This window comes from Nothobranchius furzeri, chromosome 12, assembly GCF_043380555.1.
Source record: "Nothobranchius furzeri strain GRZ-AD chromosome 12, NfurGRZ-RIMD1, whole genome shotgun sequence".
In the NCBI taxonomy this organism is placed as follows: domain Eukaryota; kingdom Metazoa; phylum Chordata; class Actinopteri; order Cyprinodontiformes; family Nothobranchiidae; genus Nothobranchius; species Nothobranchius furzeri.
The window spans coordinates 59,694,444-59,709,323 of NC_091752.1; the positions used below are offsets into that span (position 1 = coordinate 59,694,444).

At 42.9% G+C, this 14,880-nt stretch overlaps 1 protein-coding gene across 3 annotated transcripts in view; it reads right to left on the reverse strand.

The window, feature by feature from the left end:
* Positions 1 to 14,880, reverse strand: part of piezo1 (piezo type mechanosensitive ion channel component 1 (Er blood group)) — a 155,164-nt gene that overhangs the window by 57,486 nt on the left and 82,798 nt on the right. For all 3 annotated transcript variants that reach the window (XR_011515768.1, XM_070542767.1, XM_015945535.3), the window contains exons 25-32: positions 13,206 to 13,449; positions 12,916 to 13,012; positions 12,458 to 12,623; positions 7,311 to 7,400; positions 7,121 to 7,203; positions 3,168 to 3,233; positions 1,088 to 1,188; positions 865 to 1,009 (exon numbers count right to left, since the gene is read on the reverse strand). Coding sequence is in view for 2 of the 3 variants with exons in the window: in XM_070542767.1 (XP_070398868.1) it covers positions 865 to 1,009; positions 1,088 to 1,188; positions 3,168 to 3,233; positions 7,121 to 7,203; positions 7,311 to 7,400; positions 12,458 to 12,623; positions 12,916 to 13,012; positions 13,206 to 13,449 (992 nt within the window). In the remaining variant the exon portion in view is untranslated. The remainder of the gene's footprint in view (positions 1 to 864; positions 1,010 to 1,087; positions 1,189 to 3,167; positions 3,234 to 7,120; positions 7,204 to 7,310; positions 7,401 to 12,457; positions 12,624 to 12,915; positions 13,013 to 13,205; positions 13,450 to 14,880) is intronic.

Genomic DNA, 14,880 nt, shown 5'->3' on the forward strand with positions numbered 1-14,880 from the left:
AATCTGCTGTACACCTGTCTACTCTCCAGTGTCCCACTGGACTTTTTCCAGTGAGACTTTTTCGCTCCACCACCAAGTCTCCTTATATACTTTACTCCTTCAAGGTGACACAGTACCATCTTACCTGCCTCCCGAATCACATGAGCTGTATTTGTCCAGTTATGTTAGCACCTCCTGACCACCAAGAGTTTGTCTCAATTCCTCCCTGAAAACCTCACAACACTCTTTGTTCTCTTCATATTCCTCACTATCAGTTTCATCCTACAGACCAACATCCTTTACAGTCTAGCTACGCTCACACCTTGCAGTCACTACATCTTAAACCTTCTCCTAATTTTCTAGCCTAGCTACCATCCCACCTGGTCTCCTGAACACATGGCCCATTCTCCTCCCATCTCTGCATCAGGCCCACCACTTCTCTAGCTGTACCTGTCTTAGTTCCAACATTCGTAGTTCCAACTTCCAGCTCTACAATCCTGCCTTTCAAATACACCTTCCTCATCCCCTCCATCAACCAAAAGCAGTCCGACTTTCATTGCCTACAGCACCGTTAGAAGTAGTTAACCCAGCCCCAACCAATCCCTGTTTGTGACTCACACATATGGTTTGGCTTAGGCTTCCTGACACAACCCTACCATCAATCCTGATTTGGGACAGCCACAAGGAATTCCTGACCTGTGACCTCTTATGGTTGCATTGTGATCGTAACGGATTAGAATGGGATTGAAATGTTATAAAAAGGCTAACATCTGCCTTCATCCAAGTTAAAATGTTTTACACTATTGTTGTGAAGTAGAATAGATAGTCACTTTCCTATGTTCAGTGTCTTCCTACTTTTCACAGTAAAGTAAGAAGCAGCATTACCTTTCAGAGAACAAGATTCCTGGTGGGAAGAGAGTCCTTCTTCCCTCTTTGTTTCTTTTCTTTTTGTTCTCTTCATGTGTTTCTGGCGTCTCTGACGTTCTCTCAGAGCAGTTTTTACGTTGCTTACCCACGCCTGGTATGCCAACTGGCATAGATAAACACACATACATGTCACAGCGCACAATTACAGACATAAACTCTATAACTGCTTTGTGAAGCTGACCTGACATGCAGACTGATCCTTAAGCTTCTTCTCTTCAGGAACCAGATCCTCTTCATCCTCACTGTCAGACTCAAACAGGTAGTATTCTCCTGAGTGGATAACTGCAGAGGACAACTATTATGAACCTTATATGTGTTACAGTGGGATGCAAAAGTTCGGGCAGCTTTATTAACCATTATGACTAACAAGGCTGTTGATTATTTTTGATTAACAATTTCAGTTAAATAAATCATTTAGGAGACACACAGAGATATTTGAGAAGTGAAACAAAGTTTATAGGATTTACAGAAAGTGCGTAGTAATTGTTTAAACTACATTAGGCAGGTGCATACAGATGGGCACCATAAAAAGAAATAACTCAGTAGATCATCCTTCTGCAGAAATAACAGCCTCTAAAGGCTTCCTATAACTTCCAGTGAGAGTCTGGATTCTGGCTGAAGGTATTTTGGACCATTCAGGTGTGATGCTTCTGAACACGGACAACTCTCTCTAACTCACCTCACAGATTTTCAATAATATTCAGGTCTGGGGCCTGAGATGAACATTCCAGAACGTTCTACTTGTTCCTCTGCATGAACGCCTTAGTAGTTGTTGAGCTGTGTTTGGGGTCATTGTCTTGTTGAAAGATCCCGCCCCTGTGCAGCTTCAGCTTTGTCCCTGATTCCTGGACATTGGTCTCCAGGATCTGCTGATACTGAGTGAAATCCATGCGTCCCTAAACTTTAACAAGGCTCCCAGTCCCTGCACTGGCCGCACAGCCCACAGCATGTTGGAACCACCACCATGTTGTACTGTAGGATGCAGGGGTTTTTCTTGGCATGCGGTGTTCTTGTTCCTCCATGCATAACACCTCTTGTTACACCCAAATGACTCAGTTTGATCAGTCCACAGAACCTTATTCCAGAATGAAGCTGGCTTGTCCAGATGTGCTTTAGCATACCTCAAGCTGCTGTTGGTGCTGTGGGTGGAGAATAGGCTTCCTCTGCAGCACGCTCACATACAGCATCTCCTTGAGTAAAGTGCACCGAATAGTTGAATGATGCACAGTGACTCCTTCAGCAGCAAGATGATGTTGTAGGTCTTTGGTGCTGGTCTAACTTGAACTGTGCCTGTGGCCTTCCATTTCCTCAATATGATCCTAACTGTGGAAACAGACAGCTGAAATCTCTAAAACAGCTTTCTTTTTCCTTCCCCTAAACCATGAAGGAGAACAATCTTTGTTTTCAGCTCAGTGAGAGTTGTTCTGAGACCCCATGCTGCTGCTTTTCAGAAAATATTCAAAGAGGGAAACTTACAATTGCACCCCTTCAATACTCTCTCATAACTGGATTCACCTGTGTGTGGAGGTCAAGGGTCAGTGAGCTTACCAAACCAATTTTGAGTTCCAAAAATGAGTTCGAAAGACAGTGTCCAAATGTATGCACCTGCCTAATTTTGTTTTAACAACTATTGCACACTTTCTGTAAATCCTATAAAATTTGTTTCACTTCTCAAATATCACTGTGTGTGTCTCCTGTATGACTTGTTTAACTGAATTTTTTAATCGTAACAACAAACGATTTGTAAAGGAAAATCATGAAGATTGAAGAGGCTGCCCAAACCTTGGCATCTGAACTGAAAATTCAGAGGAAAAATACTCAGCAAAATGCTGCTGAGATCAGTGTTTTCACTCAGGCAGGAGAAGGACAACCTGTAAATACAACTTTCACTTTTTAATAAGATAAACTGAACACAAGGGTGTAGCAGATATTTGTGGGCAGGCATATCAAGGTCACACTTAAAAAAGGCTAAACTGGACATAAGGCCCTTCCTGCTTCCAGCTGCTATATTCTGTCTCATTTACAGTCTGTACATAAGTACCTGATAGTTCATTAATGTGCATTGCCCCGAAAAAATAAATAAAAAGAGAAAGATGTGGTTCACACTAGTGACCCAGTGTTTGAACCTTTCCTGAGGCAGGCCTGTTGGTGACTACATGGCTAGAAAATGTGCAAAACCACTGTTGGTGTCATAATGAAGTTGTGATAAGTTTGACATGTGAGCAAGTCACATATTAACTATAACTAAACACACATCCTACCTGTGGCATGGTCACTCCAAGGCTGTGACCAGTTCTTCTTCCTGGACTTCTTATCTGTTTGAGTTTCTAGAGGAATTTGGAGAAAAAGGTTCAGGGCAAAGTGTGGAAAGGGTTTAGGCAAATGACTACAAGCCTAAACTCCCGCATTCAACTGTTGATCTGATGTTACCAACAGGCTGAACAAGTTCTACTGTAGCTTTGATGGTCCACAAGCCAACCATGATACCTCTACACATCATCACGGTCATTCACAACTCCCTCCCCCCAGAAGTCACCTCACAAAAGCCACCCCTCTTCCAACACAGCACCAGCTCTTTCAGGGCTGGAAGCCTGCAAGGCTCCTGGACCAGACGATGTGTCCACTTCCACCTTGAGACATTGCAGATGATAGGCCCAGTCCCTAAAGCCGGGCGTACACTGTGCGACTTTTTCACTTTTTTGAGCCGATTTTCCAGTCGTGCGAGAATCCACGACATCGGGGCGAGTTTTGCGTCGAGCGGTCGTGTAGTGTACAGGGGGTTACGAGAGGCGATTAACACCACGTGACCAGCTGCCGATCAGCAGTCGTGAGCTCGCACAGACTTCTGGCGTGTTTAATATTTTGCTCGTCCCTCGTGAGGGTATCGCACTGTTGAAGCGACGCTGCGAGCAGCTGCGACCCAAAATGTATCAGAACCGCTCACGGCGCATGCGCAATCCTGCATCAACACCACTCGCCCGCTATTTCCCTAATAACACACGCTGTTCGCTTTTGTTTCTACACGTTTTTTTACTCACAAAGATTGTCAAGAAAGCGTGTTTGTCGTGTTCATGTCAAATTAAACTGAGCACAAAACACAGATTTACTTTCTTTATTTCGTTTTCCTCATCCAACCCCCATAAATCCCTGTGTGTCCCCCTGCAGCACTCCCGAAGGACAACAGGCAAAACAAGACAAAAAAAGTCTGACGTGTTGAGTAAAAACTGCTATTTTTAGCACATTTTTAGGGCCGACGTGTTGCTACCAGACGTACAGTGTGAGCAGTCAGGTCGCATCCGAGAACTGGGTCGTGCAGTGTGAGCACACGACTCGTGAGATCTGCCCTGCGAGGAAGTCGTACAGTTTGAGCTGAAGCTGAACGCTACGAGTGAAAAAGTCGTACAGTGCACGCCCGGCTTAAGAAGCAAAGGATCACTGGACTCAGACCCGTGGCCCTGACATCAGTAGTCACAAAGTCATTTGAGCTCTTGGTTCTGTCCCACCTCAAAAACATCACAGCCCCCCGACTGGACCCCATGGAGTTCGCCGACAGAGCCAACAGGTCTGCAGATGATGCAATCAACTTAGCTCTTCACTTCATCCTGCATCACCTGGACTCCCCAGGAACCTATGCTAGAATCCTGTTTGGGGATTTCAGCTCATCGTTTGGAACAATGTGTCCAGACCTTCTCCAGGACAAACTGGCCCTGCTGAATGTGATTGACCCCATCTGCCGGCCACAACTTCCTGACAGAGGCTGGGAAGGAATGTCTCAGACACTCGGACCATTAACTCTGGCACCTCCTGGGCTGTGTCCTCGCCCCTCTGTTCTTCTCCCTATACACCAACTGCTGCACCCCCAGCCACTAGTCTGTGAAGCTGGTCAAGTTTGCAGATGACACCACCCTCATTGGCCTCATCTCAGACTGTGACGATTCTGCCTACAGGAGGGAGGTGGAATGTCTAGCGTCCTGGTACACCAACAACAACCTGGAGCTGAATGCCCAAAAGACAGGGCAGTGTCAGCTCCACTAACCCTGATAACCCAGAACCCCCATCTGAACCATGGACTCCTTCCGCTTCCTTAGGACCACTATCACCCACAACCTCAAGTAAGAGATGTCCATCAGCACCCTCATCAAAAAGGCCCAGCAGTTATTGTTCTTCCTGTGGCAGCTGAGGAAACTCAGAATGCCAATCATGATGGCCCAGTTCTACATGACCATTACGGAGTCCATCCACACCTTCTCCAGGCCACTGCCAGGAAAAAAAGCACAGACTAGCATGTTGTGTGTTCAGTTCAACTCAAATTCAAATTCAAAGATACTTTATTAATCCCAGAGGGAAATAAGTGTTGAGCAGAAAAGGTGATTGGCTGTAGCCTCTTATCAATCCATGACCTGTACACTTCCAGGGCTCTGAGGCGTGCAGGTTGAATTGCAGCTGACCCCCAGTGTTGGGCAAGTTACTTCAAAACTGTAATGCATTATTTATTACTTGTTACCCTCATTTTAAAGTAATTCATTACATTACAATATTACTGATTTTAAATTGTAAGGCATTACACTACTTTTGCATTACTTTAAGTTACTTTCACCAATACAACTTCAATATGAATCTGGTAATCTGACGCTCAGTGAGCTCACTGAGCGTCAGATTACCAGATTCATATTGAAGTTGTATTGGTGAAAGTAACTTAAAGTAATGCAAAAGTAGTGTAATGCCTTACATATGTGGAAAGTGATGTGGTGTCTGAGCTAGGATTGCTGTTAAAACAGTCAGAAATAATAAAAGTGCTTTAAAATGATTGTTTATTAAATAAAAGCAACAACAATCTGTACTCTCAGCACGCTGCCATCTTATATTAACTGAGCAGGGAGTGAGGTGGTGGGGGCTCCAAGCCTATGTTTGCCTTGGTCCCCAAATGCCTTGATACGGCCCTGGATGTGGGACTGACTTCTGGGGTGATCTGATTCTATCACATGTATGAATATTAAATGCTTATATATTATTGCTTTTCACTGCTAAAAATCTGTATCGGGGATAAATCTACCTACTTTTTCTTTTTTTCTTGGTTTTATGTGAATAATTTCCTGCCCTTTCTCTCTCTAACCTTCCTGCATGCTGCATGTTTTCTCCGTCTTCCAGAAAAAACGGTTTCCTAGACTTCCTATTTTCTAACGATCAGCCAGAGTAAGTAAAAGTTTATTTATACAGCCAGAGGGATCTTCACATGAGCGGCGCTCCAGCAGCAATGAGTTGAAATCACCGGGGCACAGATTATGAACTCAGCTGAGGCAAAGCACGTCAGAAAAGCACAAAATACCAGAGAATATGCGCTGATATGAACGATCGCAAGTGAATTATTTTGTTTTAGTGGAGCGATTTTGTGAATGTTGCAGCGGCCGTGCAGGAGTAGTTGAGCCGGTACCGCGGCGTCCTCTCTGCCCGCAAAGCTGAGTCCATAAATGACGTAATATATGCAGATACTGGATCTTTCTTCGGGTTTCCCGCAATTTGAATTTTTAAGGAACACATCTTGATTCTGGGTTTAAAAATGCATTGTAATTACAGCGTTGCTGACAATTGTACAGAGTAAATATTACCATTTTCTTTCCCTGTAATGCCTTACATTACCACATTACAGCAAAAAGCAATGCATTACAGTAATTAATTACTTTTGTACCGCATTACTCCCAACACTGCTGACCCCTCCCATCCTGGTCATGGACCGTTTAAACCACTCCCCACAGGCAGGAGGTTCAGGTCCATTTAGACCAGAACCTCATACAAAAACAGCTTCTTCTCCTTTGCTGTGTGACTCCTGAACACCAAATAACCATTATAACCATACAGATGTGCACTAGTCACTTTGTTTCTTATGTTCTTGTGTTTATTATTCATAATCATTTGGTGATGCATCCTTGTTTGCGCTTGCTTCCTTTGTACTTTTGCACCATTCCACTGAAGCAAATTCCTAACAATGTGAGACTCTCACTTGGCAATAAAACATTAGTCTGGTTATGATATTCCGTATAAAGGTAGCTGCCATTCAGCTTTACGCTACAACCCTGAAACAACAGAGCAGCAGAACCAATATTAGCTGATGTTTTGGTTTCCTGTTCATTTCAGTAGGACAGAATAAGTTTCCTTCTATAACCTTACATAAGGAAATGGTGGAATACTGATGTCGGACGATGAGTGCTGCCCTTACCAGGATCCTGGATCGTAAGTGAATGTCCACCAGATTTCTGGCCCTCTTTGTACTTCTGCTGCTTTGAGCGAATTCTCTGCATTCTGAAAAAAGGAGTGGAACATGAAGAGCTCAGCAGAGCTTATTACACTCCATCTCCGGGCCAAACATTTTCTAGAGTAAAGTCTGCACTTGCAGTGTATAAACGTACGATTTTTTAAGAAGTGTCAGTGATTTCCTCTCAGTCTGCTGGTGGCACTTAATGTTCTTCATTATGCTGGCTCTGAAAAGCTCAAACCCTCTAGAAGAAGAAATCAGCTGTTAACACATTAATCCATCTTATCAGGGTTGCATACACAAGAACCATCTGCAACAAGGACTAAAGCAGTTTGAAGTTTTCATTGATGCTGAAATATGAAACTTTTTCATTTAGCAAGAAGATAGCAGTTAGATGGCGACACCCTTAATTTAGTCTACAGAGAATTTATGGGGCCCATGGGCATGAAAAAACTGGTCAGACACCCTCCCCCACCAAATATTTTTTTTATTACATGAATGCAAACTGTACACTTGGGAACCTGCCATGCCCCCCCTCCCCCCTCCCCCCCCACCCCCCCACCCCCGGACATACACAATTCAAACTGCGGTCATTGTGAGAAACAGGTGTTTCAACAACAGGACAGGACAAACACCTTATTTTATGTGGACAGGGAGAAAGCCCAATTTATCCAGGATGCAGAAATTTGGCTGTGAGTGTTATGCCTATAAACAGGACAAAGGAAAGTTGGATTCCAGATGCACAAAGGGTGTTTTTGTAGGCTACGATAAAAATAGTCCAGCATACTACATACAGCACAAGTTTACTTCCCGGACAGTGCTAAAGTGCAGAAGTTCAGGCTGGTCAAGTTTGTGACCAGAAACGGTGAAGAAAAGCAACTGAAAGACATGGCACCTGGGGATGAAGACATCCAGGTGAGAGAGACCTAATGCAAAAGAAGGAGAGTCAGAGGCTAGTTCACAAGAAGTAGATCAAGACAGTCAACAAAAAACGAACAGTCAGATGCCACCTAGGACAACTGAAAACATCAGAAGATACCCTTCTAGAGAAAGAAAGAAACCAAGCTATCTTAATGACTCTGTGTCAGGAGAGGATATAGATGACCAAGCATTAACCAACATAGACTACGGTTACAGATTAATATGTAATACACCCACAACATTCAGTGAAGCTGTAAAGTCACCTAACTCAGAAGAGTGGACAGCAGCTATGGATGAGGGGATGCAGTCTTTAAAGGAAAACAACGCATTTACCTTAACCAACTTATCTGAGGGAAAGAAAACAGTGGGGGGTAGATGGGCGTATGTAAAGAAAAACAATGGCGATGGAACAGAAAAATATAAAGCATGATATGTAGCCAAAGGCTATGATCAGAGATCCGGTGTAGACTATGAAGAAACTTTTTCTCCAACGGCAAACCTTACAAGTGTAAGAGTATTGATGCAATGTGCAATACGAGAAAAGCTGATTTTACATCAGATGGACATGAAAACTGCATACCTACATGCACCGATAGATTTTGAGGTTTACGTTGAGCAGCCAGAAGGTTATAAAGTAACAGGAAAAACCAGTGAAAAACTGGTCTACACGCTGGAAAAATCACTTTATGGACTTGGGCAATCTGGTAGAAACTGGAATAGAACATAACATGACTATCTAATAGAGAGCAGTTTTGTTCAGAGTTCTGCTGATCATTGTGTTTACACCAGATCAACAAAAGACAAAGTGATCCTTATTGTTTGGGTTGATGATATTACCATTACAGCCAGTAATGAGATTGTTTTGAAAACGGTGAAGGAACTGCTAACTGCTAGATTCAAAATGAAAGATATGGGTGAACTCAAACATTTTCTTGGCATAAGAGTTTGAGCAAACTGAACATTGTATTAAAATATCACAAAAGCAACATGTAGAAAGACATTTGGAAAGGTTTCAAATGCAGGATTGTAAACCAAGATCAACTCCTTGTGAGCCAAACCTGAGCTATAACAATGATGCAGAGAAAATGGAAGACATCAGGATGTACAGGTAGTAGGTAGCCTTATTCACTTGACTTCTTGCACACGACCGGATTTGAGCTTTGTCATAAGCAAACTATCTCAATACTTCAAAGAACCAACCACGGAACATTGGATTACTGTTGAGCATGTACTGAGATACTTGAAACAAATGAAAGACAAAACCCTGAGTTACAGAAGTGACAAAGATCTGAGAATTCAAGCTCACAGCGATGCCGATTGGGCAGCAGAGTACCACAGGCTACTGTATAAGTCTAAGTGAGAATGGTACATTAGTGTCGTGGAAGACAAAGAAAAAGCCAACCGTTGCTTTGTCAACTTGTGAAGTGGAGTACATTGCTTTGGCAGCAACAGCACAAGAATGCTTGTACCTGTAACAACTGTTGCAAAATATGTATGAACATCAAAAGGTACCACCAAAGATTTTTGAGGACAATCAAGGAACAATAGCATTGGCAAAGAACCATGTAAACAGGCAGAGGTGTAAACATATGGATGTTAAATATCATTTCATAAGATCAACAGTAAAAGCTGGTAATTTGATTTTGGAATATTGTTTGACACGTCTGATGGTTGCAGATGTCATGACAAAGGTTGAATGGATACATTTACATTCACAGATAAGACATTTTTGGATATATGTCATGACAAAGCCAGCAACAAAGGCAAAGCTATGCAAGTTCGAAGAATATATGTTTATATATATATATATATATATATATATATATATATAAATATATATATTGTTTGTGTTCCACAAAAATAAACAATAATGAACAAGAGTCTGCTTCTAGACCTGCAGAAAGAGAGAGAGAAAAAAGGGACACAACAACAATACAATACGCGCGTCTGTTTTCTCGATCCCCAGTGAGTCGTGGAGGATGGCTGCTTATACTGAGCCAGGACCCTCTGGAGGTTTCTTCCTGTCAAAAGGGAGTTTTCCTCTCCATTGTCACTAAATTCTTGCTTAGTATGAGGACTGATGTAAAGACTCTGACACTGGTCAGTGACTCGATGCAACCTGCTGGGTTCCATATATTGGAAACTTTTTACTGATTGGCTTAATGAACTGACCTGTATTGGAATGTTTACTGTGTGAAGTGCCTTGAGATGACTCTGGTTCTGATTTGGCGCTGTATAAATAAACTTGAATTGAATTTAATTGAATCAGAATGTGATCTCCGACTTTTGCTGGAGTGGTTCTCAGCTGAGTGGGAAGCAACTGGGATGAGAATCGGCTCCTCTAAATCCGGGTCAGGGATGAGGTCCTGCCCCAAATGGAGGAGTTTAAGTATCTGAGGGTCTTTCCATTCCATGTCAGTTATAAAGCACATTTCTACACGGCCGAGGCCTACCAAAGTGCTGCACAGTAAAAGAGCATAAAAATCAACACACGGAAAGAAGTAATAAAAGTACTACAGTAACTACTATAAAAAACCATAAAAATAAAACAAAAACATTGTAAATTGCTAGCTAGGCTGAAGTAAAAGCCAAGGAATTAAAATGAGCCTTCAGGCGTGATTTAAAATCAGAGAGAGGGGGGGGGGGCGTTCTCACTGCTAGAGGGAGTTGGTTCCAGAGAAGAGGCACACAGATTGAGAAGGCTAGTTCTCCTTGCGTCCTAACCCGAACACTTGGGACCTTTAATGGGGGGTGGTCTGCTGATCAAAGAATTCGACCAGGTACGTAGGGCTGAACCAGCTGAGTCAAGTAGAGCAGTGCATAAAGATAGAGTGACTTAAAAACAAGAAGTAAAATTTGAAACTGGATGCGGTATCGCACCGGGAGCCAGTGCAGCTAGGCCAGAACAGGAGTAATGTGCTCGCTGCTTCTGGTGTCTGTCAAAAGGCGGGCCGCCGCATTCTGCACCAGCTGTAAGCGCGCAGCCGAGGAAGATGTGGATCCATAAAAAAGGAATTTGAATAATCCAAGCGAGAGATCACAAATACATGGATCACTGTGCAGGTCACGTCTAGTCAGGATGGACTTCATTTTGATAGCTGGCAAAGCTGGAAAAAGCAGGATCTAACCATCTGGCTAATGTGAGAGTCCATCCGCAGCTCTGGGTCCAAAACCACCCCCAGGTTAGTGATGGTTGGCTCCACTAAGCTGCGAAAACAGGGTGGGAGAGGGAGGAACAGTAGGTTTTAACGTTGCAAAAGAGCCTCCAACTTAGACTCGTTCAGATGTAAAAAGTTATTATAAAGCCAGCCCTTCACCTCATTCAGGCAATCCACAGCCAGTTGCACAGACTCTTGAGGTTTTAATGACACATAAAATTGGCGGTCATCAGCATACAAATGATAAGACACATCATGTCGCCTAAAATAGCTGCCAGAGAAGGAATGTAAAGATTAAAAAGCAGTTCACGAGTGAGGGAAAGATAGAGCGCAAGATCGATAGGCAGATTGGTGCTGCAGTGATGCGGCCATTGTACCGGTCTGTCATGGTGAAGAGAGAGCTGAGTCAGAAGGTAAAGCTCTCAATTTACCGGTCGATCTACGTTCCTAACCTCACCTATGGTCACGAGCTTTGGGTAGTGATCGAAAGAACGAGATCACAGATACAAGCGGCCAAAATGAGTTTTCTCCACAGGGTGGCTGGGCTTCACTTAGAGATAGGGTGAGAAGCTCGGTCCTCCACTTCAAGAGGAGCCAGTTGAGGTGGCTCGGGCATAGGATTACTCCTGAATGCCTCTCTGGTGAGGTGTTCGGGGCACGTCCAACCGGGAGGAGAGCTAAAGGGAGACCCAGGACACACTGGAGGGACTATGTCTCTCAGCTGGCCAGGGATTCCCCCTGAAGAGCTGGCTCAAGTAGCTGGCCCTCTCTGCTTAGGCGGCTGCCCCACAACCTGACACTGAAGAAGATGGATGGATATTGAAAGAAACTTTGAAAAAATAAATTAAGCTTGGTTTCAAGGATTTTCAAGGACACCACAAGAATTTCAGATCTGAAAGTTTTAAAAAGAAGCTCATCTATATGAGAAGATGACTGAAAACAGTTTAAAAACAAACTTAATAAAATACAAGTAAATGCAAAACAAAGTAGTTAGATAGGATTGGGTTGGGGCTTTGGTGTAAGATAAGCTTATATTCATCATCTTGCAATCATAGAACATCTCATTCCATCTGTAGAAAAAACACAACCAATCGTTAAAGCGGACCTGAACAATAAATCGGAGTACAGTGGACTCGTTCATTCTGTAGTTGTGGCTTGTGATCCTCGGACATGAACAACAAACAAAACAAGGAGCAGTGCAGTAGTTCTTGGTTAGTGTTACCTTGATGCTTGTTTGGTAAAGGCCTGTAGCTCTTCTGTCACATGCAGAAAGTAGAAACTGAGGAAGACTCTCCTCTGAAGCAACAGGCAAAGGAAGCATAAACTGTCCCAAATAATTCCTGCTTCTTCAACTGGGAGGCTGCAGGTGTCATCACTAACAGAGTTAGCTGCCAGAGAAACGAGAAAATGTGCAGAACAAATCGGTCACTTACGATACCTTCCTAAGTTGAATGTGATTCAAAACGAACGAATGAATCCTGTTTCAAAAATCTCAATTCAACAATCCGCTGCAGTGATTTAATGATGACAGAACCAGATTTAGATTAAATAAAAAGCAGAACTAATGTGTACTAATAAATGATAAACTCCCAACCAAGGCTATGCATTACAAAGCATTAAAATTATTAATTAAATGTATTGTCAAGTCAAATCTTAATTATTAAACATTGTAGTACTTACGGTCATAATATCCTTTAACTGTGCAAACCAAGCTGAACAGCTGAATCACCCAACAGAATCCTTTCTGCATTTCAAACACAAACACACATGCCAGGATCTGAAACACACACACACACACACACACACACACACACAGAGTGAATATTTCATGCACGGCTTCTTACATTCTCGTTTTAATGAGGGCCTTCCAACTCCATTATTTGCGCTAACTGCATCCTGCACCAGGTTTACTAGCATTTAGTTAGTTTAGTTAGTTAGATAAAAGGTTGAACGGATACATGTACACTCACAGATAAGACATTTTTGGATATAATAACTGCCAAATTGTAGATGATGAGGCAGTCCCATAGGATGAGACGGGTCCTCGATGGTTTAATTAGTAGCTTCGTTCCATACAACAGGAAAAAGAAGGAAGCCAGCAAGTAGCCCAGTCCAAACACTGAGATCCTGGTGGCCCCTGTGATGAAGACCACTGATAGCACAAACCAGAAGAAGTACCGGAACACCAAAACTTTAGCCATGTCCAGGTAACTCCTAGAAGAAGAGAGAGACTCAAATTAACCAAGTCATAGTCAGGTTTAAAAACGAGGCACAGGTGAGACAACGGGTGGTACCAATATGAAAAAGAATCAAACTTTTCTATGTTATGAATGAATCATTTGTTTCACACAGTACAAAGCTGACGCAAAACTCCTCCAGAGTTCTTTTTAAGAGGCTCAGTTTCATCTAACCCTAACCCATAACAACTTTATAGCTTAACGCAAACCAAATTCTTTTATGTCCAGAACTCCGCTCTCTGAGAAACGGAGATTCTGACTCCATTACATTATACTCACACATAAGTTCCAAACACCATCCTTTAGTTCGCATCCACTCACAGTAAATAATAGTTTAAACATTTTGTCAAGTCTTAATTGTTTGTAAAATAAATTCTTAATCTTTATAAACCTGACTGTTTATTGAATCAAAACGAAGTGTGTCCAATCCCTTAATGAATAAAAGAATCCTAGAATCTTCTGACTAATCATCCTAAGACCAAGCAGGGGATATTCTACATTTACATAGAATATTGTATATATCTACAGGGAGTCGAGGTGGACTCGGGTGTTTGCTGCGGACCCTGCCCCTGGGGCAGCTGGAGGAGTTTGTATAAGTCTCCAGTGGACAAAAGGATGTCTAACCTCCAGTGGAGGATCATACATGGAGCTTTAGCTACGAACAGACACAGAGCCCGCTTTGACCCGAGCACCGGGGAGGGATGTCCTTTTTGTAACCAAACAGAGACCCTAGAGCATCTAGTGGTAGCATGTTCTAGGTTATCAGGGATGTTCAGGGGTTTAGAAGGGTGGGTTAGTGCACTGGGGGAGGCTTTTACCCTACCCTTATTTGTTTTCGGGCCCAAGTACAGTGTCAGAAAAAAACCGGACAATATTGTTAATTATCTTTTTATTTGCATGTGCAAAACTAGCAATCTGGAAAACCAGGAAAAACCAGATGCTGGGACAGAGCTGGACTGATGCTGAGCGGAGTCTGAAGGGCCTGGTGGAAGCTCGCTTAAAGATTGAACACGCTTTTTATGAACTTACTGGGAACCGGGACTTCTTTAGAGCGGTGTGGGGGATCGGGCAGGTGCTCTGTCTGCTGGATGGACAGGGCTCCCTAAAGATCAACTTCTAAACTGTGGGTTGATCAGTTTTCCTGGTTTAATTAGTGGAAAACAAGTTACAGTCATTAACGCTGATTGTTGATTTGTAAAGAAAAATAAATAATTTAAAAGTCTCGTCTCTCTCTCTCTCTCTCTCTCTCTCTCTCTCTCTCTCTCTCTCTCTCTCTCTCTCTCTCTCTCTCTCTCTCTCTCTCTCTCTCTCTCTCTCTCTCTCTCTCTCTCTCTCTCTCTCTCTCTCTCTCTCTCTCTCTCTCTCTCTCTCTCTCTCTCTCTCTCTCTCTCTCTCTCTCTCTCTCTCT